General features: G+C 47.4%; 1 protein-coding gene across 1 annotated transcript in view; it reads right to left on the minus strand.

Annotated features, from left to right (window-relative positions):
• Window positions 1-4449: 4449 nt before the first annotated feature.
• FLT3 (fms related receptor tyrosine kinase 3) overlaps window positions 4450-15100 on the minus strand; it is a 75032-nt gene continuing 64381 nt past the window's right edge. The window contains exons 20-24 of the mRNA XM_043575903.1: window positions 14061-14183; window positions 11547-11658; window positions 10661-10760; window positions 9829-9934; window positions 4450-4973 (exon numbers count right to left, since the gene is read on the minus strand). Coding sequence (XP_043431838.1) covers window positions 4851-4973; window positions 9829-9934; window positions 10661-10760; window positions 11547-11658; window positions 14061-14183 — 564 coding nt within the window. The 3' untranslated portion in view covers window positions 4450-4850. The remainder of the gene's footprint in view (window positions 4974-9828; window positions 9935-10660; window positions 10761-11546; window positions 11659-14060; window positions 14184-15100) is intronic.

The following is a 15100-nucleotide window of genomic DNA, read 5'->3' on the forward strand; positions in this document are numbered from 1 at the left end:
TTATGTTATAAAGAAAAATAATATTAACGCCCATGAGCCCATTACCCCACCCAGCCCCGAAGCCCCAAATATCATCAGTGTGAAAATGAATAAATGGTGGTAATTGTATATTCACGTTGCACATCAGTGAAATACAAGCCTTTAAGATCCATGTAACAGCATGAGTGAACCTGAGACGTATGAACTGGGTTTTTTTTCTTTTTCAAGAAAGCAGGAACTGGAAGTCTACGTAGGGCATGGAGCCATTTCTAGAAAGCTCACGAGCAGAATATTCATTTGCAAGGAAATTAAATTCTTCAGTGCCTTGGGTACTACAGCAGCAAGGGGGGTGCCGTGTGGGATCCCACATACAAACGTGCTTGTTGGTTCCCATCCACAGCGAAGTCACGTTCAGAATGGATGTGGGTCTGACTGAAATCGGTTTGGCCGCAGGTGTATGTGCCAAGGGTCTTGGAGGCCGACTTGGGTTCACAGCATCCGAAGGGGATTTCTGGAAAAGAGACAGTGGCTCCCAGGCTCAGGAAGGCCAGAGAGCAAGGCTTGGGCAAGAAGAGGGGCCAGAGCAGCTCCAGGGATCTAGGAAGTGGGGACTGCTTATCACTCTCGGTCGGAGACGGCTGTTGCTGAGAATTGTAAGTTCCCACTCCCTTTCTCTTTTTCTTTTTTATTTCAAAAAATACTGTTTTTTTTTTAACATTTATTCATTTTTCAGAGACAGAGAAAGAGCACGAGTGGAGGAGGGCAGAAAAAGAGGGACACACAGAATCCGAAGCAGGCTCCAGGCTCTGAGCTGTCAGCACAGAGCCCGACGCGGGGCTCGAACCCACGAACTGTGAGATCATCATCACCTGAGCCGAAGTCGGACACATAACCAATTGAGCCACCCAGGCACCCCCCAACCCCCCAACTCCCTTTTTCATCCTTGCCTGAATCCAGGTCGGGCACCAACTTCCAGAACGAAAGAGGAAGTTTATCAGCCAGGCTTGAGTCAAGGACCCTCCTTGGCTAGAAGGCACCACCCCCTGCCCCCACTGAAGTCCCACCCCACTGCCTACACACCATAGGGACAAGTAATGTATCAAATCACAGTGCTGCTACTGAAAGAAATGGGAATAGATACCGGATGGCCAAAGAAACACATGATCACTATAACGGCATCTTTAAAAATAATATATACAACAAAAGGTTAAAAATGGGATTACCCTTTGATCCGGCAATCCCACTTCTTTACAAAAGAAAACAAAAATATGCCAAAGAATCGGAAGCAGGTTCTCAAAGAGGTATTTGCACACCCGTGTTCATAGCACCATTATTCACAAAACGCAAGAGCGGGAGCAAACTAAATGTCCATCAATGGATAAGTGAATCACTAAATGCATACACATACTGTGAAATGCTATTCAGCATTAAAAAGAACGGAAATACGTACTGTCACATGTCACAACACGGATGAACCTTGAGGACATTGTGCCAAGTGAGATAAGTCAGTCACAAAACGACACATATTGTATAATTCCACTTATATGAGGTAGTAAAATTCATAGAAACAAAGTAGAATGATGGTTCCCGGGGCTCGGAGAAAAGGAAAGGGGGAATTGTTATTGTTTAATGGGGACAGAGTTTCAGATTTACAAGATAAAAAATTATGGAGATTGGTTTCACAATGTGAATGTACTTAACGATACTGAACTTTACACTTAAAAACGGTTAAGATGAGGGGCACCTGGGTGGCTCAGTCAGTTAATCCTTCAACTTCAGCTCTGGTCACCATCTTGTGTGTTCGTGGGTTCAAGCCCCGCGTCGGGCTCTATGCTGACAGCTCAGAGCCTGGAGCCTGCTACGGATTCTCTCTCTCTCTCTCTCTCTCTCTCTCTCTGCCCCTCCCCCACTTGTACATACGTGCACTCTCTCTCTCTCTCTCTCTCAAAAATAAATAAACATTAACAAATTTTTTTTATGTTTTGTGTTATGTGTTGTGTTATCACAGTTAAAAATAAATAAATACGGGGCGCCTGGGTGGCGCCGTCGGTGAAGCGTCCGACTCCAGCCGGGTCACGATCTCGCGGTCCGCGAGTTCGAGCCCCGCGTCGGGCTCTGGGCTGACGGCTCGGAGCCCGGAGCCTGTTTCCGAGTCGGTGTCTCCCTCTCTCTCTGCCCCTCCCCCGTTCATGCTCTGTCTCTCTCTGTCCCAAAAATAAATAAACGTTGGGAAAAAAAAAATAAATAAATAAATAAATACGATAAATAAAATAATAATAGAACCCAAGAGTGACCACAAGATAAGTGTTAACAAGGGCTTGGAGATCACAGGTTACCAAGTTAACTTTCCAGAAGAAAAAGGGGATCATTTTAGTACCTACCTCATAAGGCAGTTACGAAGATTTAATGAGATGATACATACGTCATTCTTAACACTTACCTCACCACAGGTGCTTCACAAACATGTATAGTTGGGAAAATATTGACACGTAGTTAAGAACCAAAATACATTTGACAATGTGGCTGGTGTGGTTCCGTGTTATGTAAAGAAACAAAGAATTCGGTGGGTTGAGTGTATTTGTGTAAGTATGTGTCAGTAATGCACGTATATTTAAACAAGAAGGTGGGAGAAATATATCTGAAACTTTAACAGCATTTCCCCTGAAGGAACATTTTGGGGTTTGGGTTGGGCACATAAAGGGGAAGTTTCACTTACTACTATAAGTGAAAAGACAAAATTATCTGAATTCTTAACACCAAGCATATTTGATGCTTTAACTTGAGTAGGTAAAACAAAAATCAAATACAGATATTTCTTGTGTCCTGACTGTATACACAAGTGGGAATTAGCCATACAACTTAGAATAAATCATATCTACTTTCACGCTTCTAAAAATCCAAGTGAAGAGACAAGATCCTTGCAATGAGAGAACTGGTCTCTGCTGAGCTCATGGGCAGAGGGAGACAAGGTTACAGGAGAACAGATGGAAAGATGCAGTATTGTTGGCTATGAAGATGGGGGCAGGGGGCCACCAGCCAAGGAATTCTAGCAGCCCGTAGAAGCCGGAACCGGTGAGGACACAGATTCTCCACTAGAGCCTCCAGAAAGGAACGTAACCCTGATGACACCTTGATTTTAGCCCAGAAGGACATTTGTCGAACTGCTTACCTATAGAACTGAAAGATAATACATTTTTGTTGCTTGAAAGAAATCCAAGCGAAAAGAAAGGATGTTCACGTTAAGGCCCAGTTGGATGATATGGACAAGAAGCTTGTAGATTTCAGCAGAGGAAGCCATCACTCATGATGGCTGGTGGAGCTGACAAAGACCTAAAGTATAAGACAGAGCTCAGGTCTAGCAACAAAGCAAGGGCTTAAAGAGGAATAAACATCCCAGGAGGGGCCATGTTCCAGTAAACCCACAGTAAGTTGAAAATATCATAAGTTGAAATGTATTTAATAGACCCAACCTACCGAACATCACAGCTTAGCCTGGCCCACCTCAAATGTGCTCAGAATACTGATGTCAGCCTCCGGTTGGGCAAAATCATCTACACCCAGCCTATTTTATAACAAAGTGTTGGATCTCTCATGTCACAGACTGAATACCGTACCCAGAGTAAACACCAGAATGCCGGCCAGGGTGTTGCTTGTTTACCCTGTGATCCCACGGCAGACTGGGAGCTTCTACTGTCCAGCATCATGAAAGAGGGTAATATCGCTAACCCAGGAAAAGATCGAAATTCAAAAGTCAAAGGACCGTCTCTACTGAACGTGTATCCCTTTTGCGCCGTCGTAAAGTTGAAAAATAGTAAGTTGAACCACTACAAGTTGGGGACCATCTGTGTATGTGTATATTTATGACATGCATATATTATGTATGTCATCCATCTAATTCTTACAGCAACCCTGTGAGAGAGATTCCATCCATCATTATCTCTTCTTCCAGAACGGGAAACTGGGGCCTAACGAAGTTCAGTTACTTGCCCAACGTTGCATGGCGAAGAGTGGTGGACAGAGAAGTCCGGCCTAGCGGGACTGGCTTCAGGGCTCTTATCTTAACCGAGGCACTGGAAGGGAGGACGAGAGAAGGCAGACCTTCACCAAGAACCACACTGGAATGTAAGGACAGGGGCAAGTCCAAGTTTATAAGCCTGTGGGAGGGAGGGAGCTGAGCTTCAAAGGACGAGGGAGGCTGAATCAATGGAGTGCTGCAGAAAAGCAAGCCTTCGCCAGCTGTTTGGTTCCTGGTCTGGGGGCAGGAGTCACAGATCCTTTTAAGGATCCAACAAGAGGACGGACCTTCTCAGTAGGAAAAAAAAAAACAACAAAAAACAGAACATTGCACACAATTTCATTAGGTTCCTCCCCTCCAGTTCAGTCTTGCCCTAAATAGACCATGCAAACAATTCAATCACAAACAACTCTATAGAAGAAATTTTATTTTCATTCATAAAATATATCACTAAATAGCTGGAAAAGTTACATATTGTTTTAAAACATAGATTTAAAAAAATCATATCAGCTTCTCCTTAGCAAAATGCTTTTGTTTTATGTATTTACAAGAATATACTATAGTTCAGGTACACAATTTTCACTGAAGCCAGACTGAGAAGGCCTTTGGATGTGGGTAGATGCTCCAATAAAGTTAATTACCAGCTCTTCCTGCCTTGTGCAAAGGATGATGTGATTTTTACAAAAGTTCCTTTGAAAACAAGAGTAAATACAGAGAGCTTCTAGAGAAAAGTCCAGCAAAGCAGCAGTTGAGAATATACTTTCTTTTAGTGATGAGATTAATCCTGTTTTGGTAATCTATAGCCTGTTTAAGCTGGGGGTTGCAGGGAGGAAGTCCTTAAGACTAAGTCGTTTCTCTAGGAATCTTCGACAGGAGCCTGTGGAGTGAGTAAACCCGATTCCACCTCTCTGCTGTAAGGCTGCCTGTTTTGGTAGACGGACGGACGGTCGGAAACATGGCCATCCGTGTTCTGATACATCTGAACGTGGGAAAAAAGACACAACACTGGTTACCATCCGATGATGACGTACATGTCACGGGGCTTTATTGCAAATTACTTGCCATTACTATACATAAGCCTTAGAGAATAATCTTAAGAGGATATTAATTGACAAAGCAGATTTGGTCCTTTTATTCACGGAGAAATCAAGTCGAGCATTTTATTCCATTATTATTTCTAATCTTGGCTACAAAATCTCGATCTAGAAATCCTAAAGCTGCGCGGTAAAACCGTAAAAGAGAAAGGCCGCTAAGAGAGACCTGTTCATTATGCAATTAATACGGGGGACTGATGCTTGAGTTTCACTTGGGTGACTTTAGAGTGCTTTTCCAAAATGAAAGCAGTTCTACTTTTTGTCTGATGATAAAGTTAATGCACATTCATAGAGATAACGTAAGCCATATAGGAAGATGTATAGAAAACAAGCTAAACTCATCAGAGGTGGCCACCGTTATAGTCTGCTGTGCATACACAATTGTGTATCCGTAGGCTGAGAGTGTAGATTCTGGTTTCGATCCTTATTCTGAGTTGCTAATATGTTGTCCGGATGTTACGTGCGTTATATATTTTCCCTGTTGACGGAATGGGAGCACATTTATCTTTTTAACAGCAGCCTAGCATTCCATAGTACTGATGTACCATCATTAAACTTTTTTATCAACGTTTATTTATTTTTTGGGGGACAGAGAGAGACAGAGCATGAACGGGGGAGGGGCAGAGAGAGAGGGAGACACAGAATCGGAAACAGGCTCCAGGCTCCGAGCCATCAGCCCAGAGCCCGACGCGGGGCTCGAACTCCCGGACCGCGAGATCGTGACCTGGCTGAAGTCGGACGCTTAACCGACTGCGCCACCCAGGTGCCCAACACTTGCTTTATTCTCACGTGTACTTAACAGTGTGGCTGCCCCCACTGTGGAACCAATGCAAGATCCTACCAGACCTCTCCCCGCCCGTTAGGGAAGCACGTGTCCTTATCCTTTCAAAGAGTCCTCTGTCGTGGGTCTTCTCCCTTCAGTCCTGACTGCTTTCATCATCCCAGGCGTTTTCCACCGTTCCCGGTCCACAGAGATCACCTTCTGGCTTTCAAAGGCAATTATGGCCTCACTTCTTTAAAAATATATAACAGGGGCGCCTGGGTGGCTCAGTGGGTTAAGTGTCTGTCTTCGGCTCAGGTTGTGATATCGTGGTTCATGAGTTTGAGCCCCGCGTCGGGACCTGTGCTGACGGCTCGGAGCCTGGAGCCTGCTTGGGATTCTGAGCCTCTCTCACTTCCTGCCCTGCCCCGTTCATGCTCTGTCTGTCCCTCTCTCTCTCTCAAAAATTAACATTAACATTTTTTTTGATACATAAAATAAAAAGTAATAAAAACATGTAGTGTATGTATCTATATTTTAATATTTATATTAAATATTTGTATTTGTATTACAATATACAAATTTGTACTACAAATACAAATTTGTATTACAAATAGAAATCCTTTATATTTGTATTATATTTATTTGCAATACATTATATATGATACATTTATAATATATTTCTATATCATATTATATATCCTATAATTTGTGGGCACTGATATGAAAGGAGAGGTGATGTGAGTTCAGGCCCCTTTCTTGAAACAGGAGCCGTGTGTCCCTCTCCTCTGCACCCCTCCCCCCTGCCGCGGTCCAGTTCACTCCCTCCTTTGCTCACCTCTGCTGCCACAGTCACCTCTTAACGGATGTCCTTCCTCGTGCTGTTTCGCTTTTGCCTCCCCAAACTTGCTTTTACGCTTCCTTTCTTCCAGATATCGTTGCTTAGCCCTTCCTATACGCTAAGCACTGGGTATGTCACAGCGAACAAAACAGACGGGGCCTCTAACGTACCCTCATGCTGTGAGTGTCTCCTGCCTGTGGGACCACACAGGTGATGTGAAGATGAACAGTGCGTGTCCTTGACCTCGTGAGCCAAGTCTAGTGATGGGAAAGCAAAAGTATCACACAACACTGAGTCTCAGAGTGTCACATAGTGTTACGGGGACTCAGAAGAAGGACCCTGAAATCTGACCGGAGAAGTTACAGGGGGGTCTTTGGAGACGAGGGAGTAGCTTGATCTGGCTCCTTTTAAAAAAAAAAAAAAACGGATGTATAAGGGACATGTAACACTGGATTAGCTTCAGGCGTACGACACGATTCGTCTCTGGGTATCTATTGCGAGAGGGTCACCACCATAAGCCCGGTTAACATCTGTCACGCACGTAGCGATCTGGGCTTCGAGACAAATCTTGAAGCATGTCTGTCCATTCTGCAAATCCTCTGCTCCCCGGGCTTCTAGACTGGAGCCCACTGCACCAGCCGGGGGTGAGAGGCTCCCCACGGTGGCTGGGCGGATGAATGTCTCCCTGGCAGGGACACTATTTTGTCATTTACCTAAAGGAGCTACAGCTGGCCATCAGTGGCTCTGAGACGGGTAGGGAAAAGAACTTTCCATCACAGAGGGTCAGGGGACAGAGAGGAAGAGAACGGGGGTGGGGGGGGTGGGGAGAAGTTGAAGGGATGTCCCTGAGCTTGGATACCCTCAGCTGAGTCATCGTCCGTGGAGACCTTGCCATTCAACAATCCCTGATATGTCGAAGGCCCCCGAACAGAGGGAGAGGGATTTGGACGTCCTGGGGGCATGGGGACATTGGACAGCTGCACACCGAGTCCAAGGCGGTCCTGAACAAAGCCAAGGGACGGTTCGGCCGCAGCGGACCCTCCACCCTGGCGCACTACCTTTATAGTCTTGTTTTCCTCCGTGTTCCCCCACTCGCCCTATACTTTAGCCACAACCATTTGTTTTCCATTCGCCTCTCTCACCCGTGAACCTTTACTTCTATCGCTCATCCAGCCTGGAACACTCCACCAACCCCCCATCCCCCAGCAGCCAAAATCCTACTCATTCTTCCCAAAATTCTAGCGCAAATAAGACCGCTGTGGACCCAAAGCCAGCTCCCCAGCCAGTGAAAATTACTTGGTGCTTCCTCTTTGCCTCAACAGCTCCTTTCTTGTTTTCTCTCCACGATTCTTCTTTCAGTTTCTCTAATAGCGTCATTAACTATTTCCGGGTCATCTACTCGATAGCCCTGAGGCCTTCCATCTCCCCCGACTTTCTGGACCTAATTCCCTGACCATATTTTCGTTTCCAAATGTGATTTTTTTTCAGGGGCGCCCGGGGGGCTCAGTCGGTTAAGCGTCCGACCTCGGCTCAGGTCACGATCTCAGGGTTTGTGAGTTCGAACCCCGCGCTGGGCTCGCTGCTGGCTGCGCGGATCCTGCCTCGGATCCTCTGTTCCCCCCTCTGTCTGCCCCTCCCCTGCTCATGCTCACTCTCTCACCAAAACAACAACAACAACAAAATCCAAAAACAAACAAGCAAACAGACGAATGATCGAATGGGATTCTTCGAACATCCTGCCAGGAGGACAGGCCACACACGACCTATACCCAGGTCTCTGGAGAGGCCACAGAATTGAAAACGGACTCAGTAATTTAGAAAAAGAGCACAGACAATCCATTTAAAGAGTCAGGTGCCGGGGCGCCTGGGTGGCGCAGTCGGTTAGGCGTCCGACTTCAGCCAGGTCACGATCTCGCGGTCTGCGAGTTCGAGCCCCGCGTCGGGCTCTGGGCTGATGGCTCAGAGCCTGGAGCCTGTTTCCGATTCTGTGTCTCCCTCTCTCTCTGCCCCTCCCCCGTTCATGCTCTGTCTCTCTCTGTCCCAAAAATAAATAAACGTTGAAAAAAAAAAAAAGAGTCAGGTGCCTATGTAGCTAACATTTATTAACTACCAAGTGCCTGCTGTGTGGGAAGTCTTTGCACATACATCAGTTTATTTACTCTTTAGAGCTCCCCAAAGTAAGATCTGTTAGTCCCATATTTCAGACACGGAAACTGAGAGCCAACAAAAGATTGACTTAATCGAGGCCTGTAAGATGTAAATGACGGAGCCAAGATTTGAACCTGGGTACTGGAGGTTCAAGGTCCCATCCTTTGTCCACGGCCTCTAGAGGATGGTTCCGTTCACTACGCCAGGTTGTATTACCGGGGAGAAGAGTTAGCAGAGGGATTCCAAGTTCGCAGCGCTCAAGGATCACCCAGCGTGACAACCCATTGTACAGGTGCGAAAAGTAAGACCCAGAGGAACGATTTGCCGTAATGCACACAGCAATGAGGAGACCGCATGGTAGGACTGGGATTCGACTCTCAGGACTGCAGGGCAATGTTCTCTCCACAATACTGTATTACATGACTGAGTCGTGCGATTACTCCATGCTAACGGTCGGCAGTGGGGCGGGGGGGGGGGGCGGTGGAGGGGGTGCTCAGGGATTCAGTTTTATTTGGTTGTCTAGTCCTGTGCACTGGACATTTAATTTCTCAATTGGCCGAAACCTTTAGGGAGAGCTCCCCCCCTCCCCCCTGCAAAAAAAAAAAAACCAGTTACCAATAAATATATCTCACCCCATACAACTTTTAAAGGGCAAACGAGACAAATCGCGGTGAGAAAGACCACGTGGTATCCTTGGGTCTCGGGAAGCCAGCGTGTGTTCTGAGTTATCGCTTTCCTTTCTAAGGACGCCTTTTCAAGTTTACTTGTTCAGAGAGAGACAGCACGAGTCGGGGAGGGGCAGAGAGAGAGGGAGGGAGAGGGAATCCCAAGCAGGCTCCGCGCTGCCAGCACAGAGCCCGACGCGGGGCTCGAACTCCCGAACTCGGGAGGTCACCACCTGAGCCGAAACCAAGAGCTGGCCGCCCGACCAGCTGAGCCCCCCGGGGGACCCCTCCAGCATCGCCTTTTCAAGCAGGGTGCTGCTACCTACCGCTTCTTCTGCGTCGGCCAGCTGACATCCTAAAAACGAGGTCAGGTTGGGGAAGGACGGCCGTTTCCTCGAGTCAAAAGCCCAGCACGATTGCATGATAAAGTATCTGTAAAAGCAAGAGGAGGAGGAGAAAGGAGAGGAAAGCTGAACCAAGGGAAGCGGAGGCCCCGTACAGCTGCTCAGCTGCGGCCTGGTTGTTTTGCGGCACGGGCTCTACTAGATTTTCAACTCCCACCGGAAAGGGCAAATTAGATGAGGGACAGAAATGCGTTTTAAAAACTACGACGTGGGGCGCCTGGGGGGCTCGGTTGCTTAAGCGTCCGACTTCGGCTCAGGTCATGATCTCACGGTCCGTGGGTTCGGGCCCCGCGTCCGGCTCTGGGCCAACAGCTCGGAGCCTGGAGCCTGTTTCAGATTCTGTGTCTCCCTCTCTCTCTGCCCCTCCCCCGTTCATTCTCGGTCTCAAAAATAAATAAACGTTAAAAAAAAATTTAAAAAATAAAAAATAAAAACTACGACGTGGCCCAGAAGTCGGGAGATGGGAGTTGGATCACCCCCAGGGATCCCTCAAGCAAAGGAACTGAAGCCCCTAATTCATAGTATGTTAGGGCAGGAAGGTTCAGTTTTGTTCAGGAAGCCCCGCCCCCCACCCCCAAGAAAAGGATTAGAGTTTCCTTTTCTTTCCCCTTTTTTTTTTTTTTTTTAAAGAGGAATCATATGCATTTTGCATTAAGGAGTGTTGCGCGCTTTTTTTTTTTTGGGTCATGCATTCAGAACGAGAGAGACTGTAAATTCCCGATTTCGGCCACCTTGCCCTCTGATGTGAACTTACATTTCTTCTGTAGCATAAAATGGCTGGTCCATCTTAAATCCACTCTGAATGAGTTTATAGAAGTTAGCGTCGACCGGAATGCCAGGGTACGGATTGACACCTGAGGAAAACGTTAGGGCGGAGAAACCATCTCATTTGTTTCTTCATTCACTCAACAACGAACAAGCATGGACCGAGAGCTCCCATGGGCCCGACACTGCTTGGCGTGAGGCCGTGGGCGGGGAGAGTCAGGACTTCTGCCCTCCAGCCGGTGGCTACAGGCCGGTGGGGGTAGACAGACCTACAGACACCACAAATAAAGCACGAAATGGGGGCGCCCGGGTGGCTCAGTGCGTTAATCATCCAGCTTTGGCTCAGGTGATGATCTCGCGGTTGGTGGGTTCGAGCCCCGCGTCGGGCTCTGTGCCGACAGCTCGGAGCCTGGAGCCTGCTTCGGATCCTGTGTCTCCCTCTCTCTCTGCCCCTCCCCTGCTCATGCTCTGTCTCTCTCTGTCTCTAAATAAACATTAGGAAACAAAAATTTAAAAAAAAAAGGGGGGCGCCTGGGTGGCTCAGTCGGTTGAGCTTCCGACTTTGACTCAGGCCACCGTCTCGCGGCTCCTGAGTTCGAGCCCCGCGTCGGGCTCTGTGCTGATGGCTCAGAGCCCGGAGCCTGCTTCGGATTCTGTGTCTCCCTCTCTCTCTGCCCCTCCCCTGGTCTCTCTCTCTCAAAAATAAATAAACATTAAAAAGAATTTAAAAAAACAAAACGTGAAACGGCACACACTGCATAGAGGTAAGGACGAGCCAGCTCTGGGGAGCATTAGAGGTCACGGGTCATGCACCCTGATTTAGGAATGGGATAGCGTGTGGGGGGCAACGGCTGGCAGCAAACTGCAAAACTTACCAAGTGAGAATATTTCCCAGAGTAATATTCCATATGACCAGACGTCACTCTTTATGGTGTAGACCCCTTCAAATAAGCTTTCGGGAGCCATCCACTTTACAGGGAGACGGGCCTGTGCGGAATCCAAGAGGGGACCAATCAGTGGTGATGGGTGGTGCACGGACTGAACGAGGCGTGGTTCTTTTCTCTTATTAGCCGATAATAAAGTGTATTTTTTTCCTAAAGCCGCTCTTAATCCTTCATTGAGGAGATCATATTGCCCAAGGGGAAGTGTTTCACTTTCAAATCGACATTCTAATAATAGGCTTAAAAAAAAAAAAATCAACCGGCATCTCTTTAAAACTCCTCGTGAACAAAGGCTTGTGCTTGGAAATGGGTAAGTGTCACAGCAGACACCATGAAGGAGGAACCAGTCAGGTGACCAGAGGTAAGGAGATACTGGTAAATTAGTGGACGACCTTCTTGGAAGGACTTTAGTGGAAATACCACCTACAGGAATGTGGTGAAGGGAGCACACGCCATCACTTCCAGGAATGATACCAGGCTGGCTTCTGTGGCTTTAATAATTTCCAGGAGCACCGAGAGGCGGGTTTTGAGTTAGTACAGCCTGGGATGGGAACCAAGACGTAGGGGTGGATAGGTTCCCGGGGTAGAGCTTTTTGTAGTATTTTCTTTCTCGTGAGTTGAGGAGCCCCTCACCACGCATGTTTAACCTGCCCGGTGAAATCAGAGCTCGAAGGGTACTTTGCCGACTCAGTCAGTAGAGCCTGCGCCCTGACCTGGGAGTCACGAGTTCGAGCCCCACATCGCACGTAGAGATTATTAAAGGAAATAACAAAACAAAACAAAACAGAACTGAAGCTCAAGAAAGAAACCCGATTTTAAATCCTGCACAAACCGATGAGCTGGTAAAACCAAACAGGCTGGTCTGGCTAATTTGATTAATTACACGGATTAACCGAGGTGCCACATGAAATTCACCTTCCCACGTAAGAGACTGCCAGCTAGTAAGGTTAAAAACTGCACAGCCACACAGAAGCTTTGATCACATTTACGACTTCAGCTCCAACGAGTGAGGTATGGATCTAACATCAGCCTGGATGGTTATTTGATGCTAATGGGAATGCAGTTTAATTTGATTTTTAACGTTTATTGGCCGTTTCCCCCGGACAGGTGCTTTCATGTTGGTTTTATTGGTTTATTCCCACAACAACCTCAGTGAGGGAAGCGTATAATCCTCACGGGAAACGCTGCACGTGTCCCAGCGGTTATGCACAGACTTGGGGCTCAGCCCATCCGTGCTCTAATCCACGTGCTGTGTAATCATGGGCAGAGTTATGTTTCTGGACCTCAGTTTCCTCACCCCCAAGAGAGTTGCTTTGAGGACTAAATGAATATATGTAAAGCACTTAGGATAGTGCTAAGCACACAGTAGGCACTGCGTCAGCACTCGCTGTTATTATCATTTCACAAGTGGGGACAAAAAAGCACCCAGAAATTCCAAAACGTAAGGACAGGGTGCTTAACTCCAGGTGTTGTAATTCTTACAGCCACGTTCTTTCACTGCACAATTTTATCATTTAGTATTTCTAATAGCTCTCTTATAAATAACACATCGGGGGGCACTTGGCTGGCTCAGTCAGTAGAGCATGAGACTCTTGATCTCAGGGTTATGAGTTCGAGCCCCACGCTGGGTGTAGAAATTACTTAAAAATAAAATCTTAAATTAAAAAAAAAACACACACACAACAGGGCGCCTCGGTGGCTCAGTCGGCTGAGCATCTGACCCTTGGTGTCGACTCAGGTCATGATCCCGGGGTCTTGGGATCAAGCCCCACATAGGGCTCAGCGCTGAACCTGAAGCCTGCTGAAGACCGGCTCTCTCCCCCTGCCCCTCTCCCCTGCGCGTTCTCTAAAATAAAAAAAAATAAAATAAAAAACCCACATCTATCCTTAGGGATTTAAAAATTTTTTAATTAATTAATTAATTAATTAATTTTTAAAATTTTTTATATTCAGTCATGTTTTAGGTCTCCCTGTGTGGCAGTCATAAGATGCTAAACATTCACTAGCTAACATTTACGTTCAATGTTGTGCCTTTAAAGATTTTGCATTTAACATTTAATTTATATATCGTACTTAAAAAAAAAAAACGTTTTATGGTAGCTATTGCCAAATCCCGCGATTGGAAACAGGACTCCAGTCACTTTACAGCTCCGGGAACTGTAGGCTCAGGTAACGGGTTTTGTTTAAAGTGTGGCTTGTGCTCCAAGGTACCCGACCTGATCTGCTGTGACAGAGGTGATGCTCCTTTACTCGGCTTTTATTACAGCTGGGATATTCCCTGAAGCTACAGAAAAAGCTGTCAAGCCTAAGAAAGCTAACTGCCGTGAGCAAGCGTTCGGACGTGGCCGTGACTCAAACACGCACCACAGTGAGTGCGGCTGTCTACCGTAACAACGACAAAACACACAGGGACGGCATAAAAAAACGTGTACGAAGTAGCAGCCTCACATTGCCCCGGATAACGTAGTTGGAGTCACTCATGATATCTCGAGCCAGTCCAAAGTCACAGATCTTCACCACTTTCCCGTGGGTCACGAGCACGTTCCTGGCTGCCAGGTCTCTGTGAACACACTATAAAGAATGAAATTGGAGTGTTATTTACTGTGATGCAGATGATCACAGAGTGCAAGCTTTCTTCCAGGTTCAGGGTCGGCGGGAGTTACAGATGACGGGAACGTGGGGTCCACCCGTGTGTCTTCTCTTTCCTGGGCCGCGAGCGGTCATCACGCTTGCTTCGTGGCACTGACTGAACGCGGACGGCCCAGGTCTCCAGTCATTGTGCATGCGGTCATCCGCGCTGCTTATGGAACGTTCCTGGAGGCCAAGGGGCTGGGTTCTTAGGAGAGCCAAGGCTGGCTGGGGGTTGTGTCTTGCTATAAACAAAAGACAGTAACAGGGCCCGCTGTTGAGCTCCGGAGGGGATTTTCAGAGAGGGACTTCCAGCACTCTTAACTGCGGGGCGGAGAAAATGACCTCTTTCCTGACCGGTGCTCTCGACAGCGAGAGTACTGGCAAAGAAAATAGTGGGAAGATATGAAAACAATAAGTTTGGGAAGGAGGACTGAGCGCAGTGGGGAGCCCCTGGGTTGAGAGTTGACAAGACAGGAACCCGAGTGGTCCGGCAAGAGAATTAACTCTAAGAAAGAAGGTATTCAAAGGAACAGGGCACTAAGGAGTAAAGGGCCAAAGGGGCTCTCTCTCTTCAACCTTGAAAAAATAAAAGCAAAAACCCAACAGACTCAAATCCCTCTAGCTCTCCTTCCTCCCTAGCCGGTGCTCTGAGAGCGCGGTCCTTTGCGCCCATGTCACTACCGGGCCCCTGCAACCTGCCTTCCTCTTCCCCAACGCCTGCCAACTGCTTTGGCCGAGCCCTGCGGTGCACAGCCCAGCCCAGCCCAGCAGAGCTCTGCGCTGACCTTCCAGCGGTAACTGGCCCTGTTCGGCAGCCCCTCCTTCTTCACGACCTTCCTTCTGTGAATCTGGCCCCT

Source organism: Prionailurus bengalensis, chromosome A1 (genome assembly GCF_016509475.1).
Source record: "Prionailurus bengalensis isolate Pbe53 chromosome A1, Fcat_Pben_1.1_paternal_pri, whole genome shotgun sequence".
In the NCBI taxonomy this organism is placed as follows: Eukaryota; Metazoa; Chordata; class Mammalia; order Carnivora; family Felidae; genus Prionailurus; species Prionailurus bengalensis.